The 11,094-nt window shown below is 38.1% G+C and overlaps 1 protein-coding gene across 1 annotated transcript; it reads left to right on the top strand.

The window, feature by feature from the left end:
• Positions 1-131: 131 nt before the first annotated feature.
• LOC137296919 (uncharacterized) lies at positions 132-10,860 on the top strand. The gene is made up of 7 exons (XM_067828818.1): positions 132-349; positions 3,093-4,034; positions 4,734-4,911; positions 6,315-6,374; positions 7,215-7,472; positions 8,177-8,217; positions 8,950-10,860. Exons 2-7 carry the CDS (start codon positions 3,138-3,140, stop codon positions 9,154-9,156), a joined length of 1,641 nt encoding a protein of 546 aa, XP_067684919.1. The 5' UTR covers positions 132-349; positions 3,093-3,137; the 3' UTR covers positions 9,157-10,860.
• Positions 10,861-11,094: the final 234 nt, after the last annotated feature.

The raw sequence follows: 11,094 nt of genomic DNA, 5'->3' as shown, positions 1-11,094 counted from the left end.
ATGTTCTCACTGTCACATGCAAACATAAACTTCCGCATTGCGGCACATATTGTTTGCTGAAATGTGATTGGACAATAATACATGCCATACTTCTAAAATACCGCAGAAACCAAATAACTTTGATATGATTGGTTGTTATTACTTGTCTTCAGTCGCAAGCGGTCTTTCCAAAACAAGAGGGAGAGAGTTCGACGGAAAAACAAAACAAGAGATCATCCACGTATCAGCAGGTGGCCTCTGAGCAAAAGAAAGCACTGAATAGCAAAGTTGGACTCAAAGTGATTGTGTCCATAAACCTGAACTGCTTACCGGTACTTCGTCGCCATAGACAAGATTCTTGAAGATAATGGTACACAAGCCACTTGAATGGGATGGTTTTGACACTTGTTTTTAAATTTAAGCTATATTTTTCAATTTTCATGGTTGACTTATACTAATCTTGTCACTTATTGCAGAAGCAATCCATAGGTTACTGAAGAGTTAGCCTTCATCTGTTTGCCCAAAAGGAACATGATGCTTTATCCATCTTGTAAGATAAGATCAAGCAATAAAAAACCCACCCTTGTCTATTATTAGCTGTTATGCAATTTCAGTGTGTCTCTTAGACTTAATTTCTGATTGAAGAATATTAATTGGCATATCAGCCTAATCCTTTCCATAAGTTCTTATTAAAATTGAAGAGTTCTATAGTCGTTCATTTTAGAAGAAAGATAAAAATGAATATTTCTAACCATCTGAAAACCTATGCACATTCAAGCAGGTTAGCTGATATATCATTATTAATACTGACATCTATTTTAATTTTATTTAAACATGAGACAATCTACATGATCTTTTAGATTTGTAACATTGTGAACATGTTCCCATAGCTTCACCGAAAGTGACTTATTGATAATCTTACCAGATCTCATGTCGATTGTTTGCATGGTTAGAGAGAAATGCAAACATGGAAATTTTCGTTTCTGGTAGTTTAACCATGGAGTCTTCTTGTTATTGACTTCAAACAATATATAAGTGGTAGTCCTGTGGATACATGAGTCATACTTAGAATGCTTGTTCCCGAGTTGCCATTCCAACTCCTGTGATATACACCTCAACATATAGGTTTTGTAAAGATTAGTTATCTACTGGTAAATGGACCTACAGGCCCCCCTAAGTAATTGAAGGAATTACAGCAAATTTGAAGGAATTGCATCTCAAATGTAAACAAACGCAGCCCACTCGCGAAACAATTTCAGCGATATCGGTAGTTTAGCGGTAATAACAGAAACACATCGGCCCTATCGGAAGCAATGTCGGTAATACTGGAAACACGCTCGGCCATCTTCGGAGATTTTTCGGTCGCGAGCGGAAACTCACGCAGCAAAACATGGCGTCGTTGGAAGAAACACCCGTCTCGGTGAGTTGTGTTTTTAGTTCCTATTATTACATTTTTATACTTATCCATCTTTGACCACCCGTGCTGAATGCGTTTAGGTATGAGGTGTTGTCGGGGCAGTAGCTTATGCTTTTAGGAAAAGATAGTCACTCTAGAAGAGTGTCACAAGTCATGCCCCTGGAGGTTGTTTACATCTGAACATCGAAGTCGTGCCGATGATTACGAACGTGCGCTAGATATAACATCATTTTTTTTTGTAAAATGTGTTTAAATTTGTCAATTGCACTTCATAGAAAGAAAAATTATGGCTCATAAACTTCTTCATGGCGCACGTTCATGATGTTTGTAATCATCGGCACGACTTCGATGTTCAGCTGTAAACAATCTCCAGGGGCATGACTTGTGACACTGTTCTGCAGTGACAATCTTTTCCTAAAAACATAAGCTATTGTCCTGACAACACCTCATACCTAAACGCATTCAACACGGGTGGTCAAAGATGGATAAGTATAAAAATGTAATAATAGGAACTAAAAACACAACTCACCGAGACGGGTGTTTCTTCCAACGACGCCATGTTTTGCTGCGTGAGTTTCCGCTCGCGACCGAAAAATCTCCGAAGATGGCCGAGCGTGTTTCCAGTATTACCGACATTGCTTCCGATAGGGCCGATGTGTTTCTGTTATTACCGCTAAACTACCGATATCGCTGCAATTGTTTCGCGAGTGGGCTGCGTTTGTTTACATTTGAGATGCAATTCCTTCAAATTTGCTGTAATTCCTTCAATTACTTAGGGGGGCCTGGACCTAGAGGTCATTCAAGAAAAGACACTGTTTGAAAAAAGGCAGCATTATATCAGAGACAATATTTGTGTTCATAAGTGATGTGTTATCCATAAGGCTGTGTATTCAGATACTGAAAGCATCATTAGTCCACAAATATTTGATCTGTTTTGGATAATTTTATAATATCATTTTGAAGCATTTTTAGGCATTAGTGGGCTTTGTTTCTTTAAACAATAAATCCTATTAAAATCCCTCAATTCTTTTATCTGTGGAAGCATTTAGTTTTCGGACAGTATGTTTCAGCAACAATAAGCACTGAGGCATAGTAAGGATGCAATTGTAATAGGAGATGGAGTCAATTAACAGCTGTTTAATGGCTATGCTTCTGTCCAATTTATCTGTGGTCAGGACCCATGACACAATAATTCATTGAACATTCAGTACACCACAATATTCTGTTCAGTGATAAATGTCATTCTTGCAAATATCTAACCACTATTACATTAGAGCAGAAATCCTGAGTGTTATCTCACAATAAAACCTTTTATTTTTGAAAAGGCTTTCTCTTTGCTGTCAGCTGTCTTAAACCAAAAAGCATCGTACATTATGATTCTCTGTGTCACAATTGTAAAGTCACATACCAACACATCTGGCAGAAGTATACAAAAGAGTGACATGTTAAACATAGCTTTCTTCTGGAATATTCAAGATGTTCCAGTGCATTTTGTCATTGCACAATTTGTGATGTAATTATCTATGAACGACATTATCTTCATATGGCTTCAACTGTCCAATCAGCATAGCGATTTCCTAAATTGCACACATGTTTCAGGACACAGAATCATTCGACTCTTCCATGAGATATATGTCCGATAAGTTTATGTAATATATATTGGTTGTTATTTAACTTGCTTATTTTTCATCATCAGACTGTCAGGAACACCCTTGGATGAAGTGATTACCAAGACAGGAAGATGGATACTGCTGTTGTGTTTATGTGTTTGTCTCTTGTCTTCATAGACTATGGCTTGACCAGCAATCAATTTCACATGGACAAATCAAGGTACGACGAAGGTCGCAAAGAATATGAACTCATGGTCCACAGATCGGAAATGCCACGATATGGCACGTGCTGGAAAGATGCCATGGTAACGATGCAAAATGGCTGCAAGCATCTCACAGATGAAGTGCAGGGTCGTCTGTCCTTGGCCTACCTCAACTGTTTCTTGGAATTTCAAGGTCGGGATGTGTATGAGTGTGACGTAGATCAGCCATTTCAGGAATGTGCAAGAAATATGCTGGATGTTGACAGAGGCTCGTTTACTACTTTTTTCACACACACTCAAAATATGTGCTACTTCCTTCAGGCGCAAATATGGCATGAAGAAACAGAGAACACAATTGGTCGACTTTCTGACAGTTCGTCACAGGTAGCATCGAAACTAGAAGATTCCTACAAGCTGCAGAATGAAGTACTAAAACAACAGGAAGAGAGCATAAAAAATCAAGAAATGATCATGAACAAGGCTTCAAATTTGAGTAACATTATTGCCGCCTCGTCTGATGACATTCATGAAATGTTCAAAGACTTCAAAGAGACGACACAGGAACAGCGTGTACTCATCACAGACGTGTTTGACCGTGTTGCTAAGCTACAGCACATGGTTCTTGGAGAATTTTCAGGATTTTATTCCATTGTGTTCTATTCCCTGTCGATTCTTGTGTCGTATCTATTGACGTCAACTGCAAGGACGATCAGTGCGAGGTTCTGGTTGTTTGGACTGATGACTTGGAATATGGTTGTGGAACAGATGATCGTGTCCATGAGGCCTGGCATTTTTAGATATTTTCACGACTTTGAGAATGAGGAGGTATGTGCTGACTAGTGTTGGGAATTGACTCTCATATTTGATGATTGGTTCATTACAACCAATTGACCCTCAAATATAATTGGTTAGAATCATTTGTCACATTTTCCTGTGATGTTTGTTAATGCACAAACAAACAAAGACAAAACTGGTAGCTCTTGGAGTTTTTTGGCAGACTGTACAAAGTGCATTTGCAAATTTCACATCTTAAAGGAGGACTAGCATATTAGGAACATACATTTCCTGGAGTCATTAAAAAAAACCCAAGCATGACTAAGAACAAGCGTGTAGTGCTTATGAAATGTAGATTTAATAACACAGACAAGGGAAACCTTGTGAAGAAGGTTGTCAATGCAAACGAGTGTTCCAACATTGTTCATGGCCAACTGCCATTTCAATAATTACTGTTCCATGACAATTTGATCCCTGAGATGTGACTAGATGCTTATTTAATTCTTAGCTCCAGGTCTGCAGCTAAGATGCTAAAAAGGCATAAACCAGTCAAAATAGTGCACATATTAAGTAGAGCATGTCAAGTATTGTTACATTATGTTGTTCCAATAAATGGACTTTTGCAGGGTTGAAAGCTTGCTGACTTCTGTCTGTTTCAGTAGCTAGACATCTTCTTAACATTTTATTGTAGAGTTGATGGTGGGCAGTCTGATTTGGGAAAGAATCTTTACATAATGTTTCCTGCTCCAGGAGATGATCTATGGTAGCCAGCGGTTAGTTCGGCGGTTGTCTGGCCTTATTGGGTTCATCATCCTCTGCTTCTCGGTCTACAACTTCAAGGACCTGAACACCATCAACAATCAGCTTCTGATGGAGATCCGGAGACAGAACTCTGAACTCCGACACTCTCTCATGGGAACGTTATCAGGTAAACTATTACTGCTTGTAATAACAAGGAAAATAATTCAACAGTAAAATTATGCAATACAAATACTATGGATAACAGCTTGATTTATTTTCACATTGTTTCTGGGCTAGTTCTTGCGCCTTCGTCAGGTGGATAATGATCATAGTGAACAGTACAGTACAGAAAATATGTTGATGTACAGGAAGCCAGATTAAATGAAGTATATACAAGCACAGGGGAAATGGGAGATGTAATTAAGTATGTACAAACGATGCAGTGTATTGCATACCATTTCCAAAACAGCCAATGCTTGTTGTAAGAGGTGTCTAACGGGATTGGGTGGTCTTTCTTGCTGACTTGTTTCGCACATCAGGCAGATTGATGGTCATGATGTTGAACAGTGGATTGTCTGGTCCAGACTTGACTATATACAGATCGCTGCCGTATGAATGGACTATTGCGCAGTGTAAAAGTAAATTCACTACCGCCCCAATATTCTGTTGGAACTTTGAAGTTTATTTTTGGGGTTAATACTTAAAAGTCAAGACAAACAATGGTTCTAAGGCTCTCTGATGTGGTTGGTGGAAGTGAATGCATCTCAGATGAGGATCAGTGATCATGATGCCAACTGATTCACCAAGTGTCATTTGTGTACATATATGTATCTCAGTCTAAGTAAACTTAGTCTCAGTACTTTATGTTACACTCCACAGGTCTAACAAAACCTTATGGGAGGTCGCGTCAGGTAACCTTTGAGATTGACCAATCAGAACAGAGCTTACCAAATCGTGAAAGTGGACATTCACACATGCGTTTTGAACTTTTTATCTTGAAAAGGTTTGTACCCGAACGATCCCGAATGGTATTTAGCTTATGCTCGCTTCTGGGTGATGCACACGGCTTATGTACAACCATGACAACGGTGAGTAAACAGTCGCTGAAAATGGTGTATTTCCCAATATTCAAGGATGTCATCTTGCGGAAATATTAGCTAGTGGTAACCATGTCAACAGAAACCCGAAAGCGTATATACTGCTGGTAAAATAATTGTGTTATATGCAGTGTTTTGTTTGTGGAGAGATCTGTTTCAGTGACCTGAATATTTTGAAAGTCCCTCCGATCCCTAAATAATAGCCGTTGTCTGATTGGCTAAATCTATTTAATCGTCTCACGTTTGATTGGATAGTCACTGGTCGCTCAAACGTAACCTGACGCAACTTTCTACTAGGTTTTGTTAGACTCAGTGGTGGAGTGTAACGAAGTACACCGAGACTAAGTTTACTTAGACTGATATGTATGTGGAATAAATATATCTGAAACTATACACTTACTCACTCACTCACTCCAGGAATCAAATACCCACTAGAATCCAAAAATTCTGAACCACGTACGTTTATCTTCTAAATGGATGTTTTGATTGCCAGGATCAAACAGCAACTCTAACCATATGATAACCCATGGTAAAGAGGGAGTCGAAGCTGACTGTGAGTAGCTGTTACTTCTTTAGCAGGAGACTACCATGGTTACAGCTAATGCTGGAGCACCTGATTAAATAATTGATCAATTGATTGATCAGCGATTGCTGGTGATCTCGAGAATAAGACATGCCATTTTGTCTGGTGGAGGACATGACTCATAATCCTGACATTTTTCGTGTGAGGAAAAAATGGATGTCAGCTTTCCTTAGGTAGCCACCTTTCATATCTTATCAATTATGTTGTTCTCACATGTACATATGCAGCTATCTACTTCCTAGCTTTCATTTAGCTGACAGGCTACCCGTGAAGATCTGGGTAAGAATTGATCTTCTGTAACCCATGCATGTTGTTACAGGCGTTAAATGGGATTGGGTGGTCATGCTGTCTGACTTGGTTGACACATGTCATCTGTTCTCAAATGCGTAGATCAATGCTCATGCTGTTGATCACAAGACTGTCTGGTCCAGATTTGATTATTTACATAGTGCTGCCTTATAGCAAAAATATTGCAGCGTGCATCATGAAACTAAACTCACTCTCTCAGGTGACAGACCTGCTAACTCCGTTGACACATGTCATTGAATTCCTATTTCGAAGATTGGTGCTCATGATATTGATTACTGGATTGTCTGGTCCAAACTCGATTATTTACAAGCCGCCACCATATGGCAGGAATATTGCTGAGTGTGCCAATAAGCCATCAAAATAATTTGCCTGATGGATTAAGGACATGCTCCTAAGCATTGTGATCCTCACAGAACCTGACATCATTGAATTTCCCCCCTTTTATGTGTATCAGATCTAAATGTTATTCAACGATTATATTTTATGGTTATGTTCATCCAGCCACAACGCTGGATTCTGACTCCGCAGTGTCCAGCGGGTCAACCTGCAGTGAGGATGAAGATTCCGACCACACTTTCATCCTGCAGTCCAGCAGCCAATCAGAGTCGTCACACAGCTACTTCTCCGTGATGACCGACAGTCTCGCCAACACCCAGATGTCTACTCTGGACAGTGAGCTGCGAGATCTCCGCCAGTCCACCCCTATCAAACAACTGCCAGATCGAGTTGCAACCTGGGTCAAGACAGGATTCTATCCAGGTAACCATGGTAACAGTTCATGTCTATCAGTTTTCACGAATAGCGTCTGACCCTCTGACAAATCTGGCAGATTCGCCAGTGGTCAGATAGAAGTCACCAACCTGCCAGCCCCAGTGAATATATATTCAGCCCACTGAATATTTCACAATGTCTTTGTGTGAAGTTGTTATTTGTGGCATGTGACACTTACTTGCTGTTTATAAGTCTTATGTTTGTTATCATATAATGTTAATAATTTCAGTGCCAGTTATAAGAAATGTTAAATCTGAAATGTTTGTTTAGCTTAATTCTGTGGATCCTGTGAATTTTCCGTGGGCCAGACAGACATCCAAAACTTACAGGACCCAATGTCCTGTTACTTTGAAAAACCATCGTGAGCACTGGTCTATGGTTATACTCTGACACTTCATGTTACAGCATGATACATGTTTATAAGATCTTGGCATTTAAATTCATAAATGCTATATTTTTGTATTTACCAAATTTTTGGTAGCACTTATTTGATTTGGAATTCTTGGTAAAATTTGATCACTAGGTAGGATGGAATAGTTAGGAGATAAACATCATGTGTTGGCCAATTTCCATTTGTTACTGAGTGTTTGTTTCAAATGAAACCTGACACCCGTTGGTTCCAATTAAGTTCCCATTTATTGACATTGTAAACACAACAGTTAATAATGTATTATTTAATTCTTTTCTCCAAGTTTCACCAGCAAAGGCAGCTGCATCATCAACCCCAACAAAGGTAATTATTAGACTATATAAAGTGTGCAAGTACTCAGGCAGTGTTATGTGTGTCACAAAAACTTAAAAATTCTGTTTGGCATGATGCATATGGGGTCCAGGGGTATCCAAATGTTAAAACATTTGCTTGTCGTGCAGACCCGGGTTCGATTCCCCACATGGGTACTACAATGTGGGAAGCTCACTTCTCGTCTCCCCTGCTATGATGTTGCTGGAATATTGCTAAAAGTGGCGTAAAACTTTCCTCCGCTGTATTGGGTAGGGGCCTTTAAAAGTTTTATGACTTCATGACTTAGTGAATGAATACATGGGAATACATGGGATTTTCTGATTTATAGCAGTATTCCAGCAATATCATGGCAAGGAACACCAGGACCAGGCTTCACACATTGCACCCATGTGGAGAATCGGACTTGGGTCTTCAGCATGACAAGTGAACATTTTAACCGCTAGGCTACCCCACTGCCCCTATGTTCTGTTAGAACCTTAAAGTTTATAATTTTGGTTGATGGATGTACATACATCTCAGATGAAGATCAATGATCATGATGCCGGTTGATTTGTCCATGGTCATTAATGTAAATATATGTATCTGGAACATATATATATATATATATGGAGTACATCGTTAAAACAAGCAGTCTTTGAAAGATGCTGATACCTAATTTCAGTGATCCATTTTTCTCTTTATAAGTTCATAACTGCATTGTTCCTGTGCCATATGTTTTCCAAGGAAGCTAGTTTTGAAGCGCCAAGATACTATCTTCGGACACGGAAACCTGTCCCAGCCAGTCCAAATCCAGCACTCAGTGTGGAATCTCCGAACAGCTTCTCAAGGACAGTCCGCCAACTGGAACAAATCACCAAGAAAAATAGCATCCTTGCTCGAGCTGTTTTAGGTAAAAAGAATCAAAGAGCAAAGGATTCTCATGAAGATTAACACAAACTAAGTTGGTCTTCTGTAACTGTTTGTCTTTCATGAATCATTCAAAGGATCTTATTAATGTTGTGATTTTCATTTTAGAACATCTTTTGATGTCAGTCATTTTTTATGATGTCACTAGTTTGTAAAATAATGGAAAGCAACTTTGAAATATCTAGAATATATTCCAGCTTTAGTGTTTAGGAAAGGAGGGCTCTTGCAAGGTTTTGAAAAATTAATAGTTCCTGCATCAGATGCTTAAATGTTTATGAAGGGAATGATGAATGTAAGCAGTCTTTGCCAAAAGACAATAGTGGAGGACATTCTTTTTACAGCTAACCTCCATCTTTAGGACTTTATTTATTCAATATTGTGGCATAACAAATTAATTAGATTTAGTTTTCAAATATTATAATTGCAGTAGTCGGAGCCATTCAAAATTTATGTTCTACTTTGTCTTGTCTATTTTATTTTATTGTGAAAAGACAAAAATATGCAGAATATTTTCATTCAGACTCTCAAAATCAGGTGTGGAAACCTTTTCAGAAGTCTTTAAATAAATACAAACTTGGAAAAGAAATTTGTTAATTGGAGATTTGAGTCTGTGTGGTGAATATGATGGTGCTATAATGGTAATTTATCATGTGTTGCATACTACTGAATTTTGTTTCTGTTTCACTGATGTTCTGAAACTAGTGCTTCCAATATAAGCTGTAATCATGTCTTGCCTTTCTACTGGTTATACTAATTTGCTGGGTCTTAAATTATTTTGAAATGTTTGTTGTGAAAAGCAACTATCATGATCCATTGTACCAAAATCTGATTTTGTATCATTTCAAATGTCTTCAGAAAGGATTGTAGGAATAAAAATATAGCAAACAAATGACATGACAGTCATTATAACATAGAGTGTTAACGTAACAAGAGACACTGCTGTTTGTCATGTTATGGTTGTGCTTGACCGTTTGCACTTCCTGATAGAGGAGTCTGATATCATCTACCTTTGATACTTTATATGTCATCTTTGACTAGAGAACAGGTGATGAATCAGTGATGTTGGATATTACCAGCATCTTCATTTCTGGCCATTGTTGTCATATTTCAAGTAGTAAGGAAATGTTGATTTTATTTATGATTTTTTTGCATCTCTATTTTTGTAGAATGAAAGAAGTTATGTTGGTACAGTTAATGTTCCTGAAGGAATTTTTTTCATATTTGGGTGTGGCATGTCAATAGTGTGTGCCATAGTTTGCATTTAACTGTGAAACTTAGTTCTTTTCTTTTCCAGTGTTCAGTGACATCTTGATCACCTCCATGTGTGACTGTCATGGATGTGTGACTTTATATTACTCATATTTTACATGAATCGAGAGAGGTATTACAGCTGTTGTACATTTCTGATGGCAAATTGCCACTGTGTTGTGCTCGTCATGCTTTTTATGAAACAGTTAATTCAGCAGTATTTATTTTTTTTTTACAGAAAATGAATTTATCAGTGTGCAAACGTATTAAACTTACAAAAGCTTAATAAATCTCTAATTGAATGGAAGTGATTGTGTATAAATTCCATGTCCAGCTCACATGATGAGATACAATTTGCTGTGCAATGAATATGTTGGATTAAAGAGAGCTGACTTGTTTGCTGCTAATCCTTTATTTAACACGGTCAGTGCTCAGATGTTATTTGTATTGTAAATGTGTAAATAAACCTTTAAACCTGCATATGTTTGTAATCTTTCTATGAGATTAACCAAGGACTGATACTCTGATAACCGAATGCATCACTGACCGACATCAGTTTGAAATACTGATCTCATCTAGAGATTAGATTCCAATTTTCAACATGGCCACCATCAGACTATTGTTCACATCTGAATTAAATTTGGTGTCTGTATTTCAGGTTGATGGAGACAATGCAATTACATCACCTCCTAAAACTTTGATTCTACTTCTCTG

This window comes from Haliotis asinina, chromosome 9 (assembly GCF_037392515.1).
Source record: "Haliotis asinina isolate JCU_RB_2024 chromosome 9, JCU_Hal_asi_v2, whole genome shotgun sequence".
NCBI lineage: Eukaryota > Metazoa > Mollusca > Gastropoda > Lepetellida > Haliotidae > Haliotis > Haliotis asinina.
Note: the sequence above shows the minus strand (reverse complement) of the source record. Positions and strands in the feature narration are given on the sequence as shown.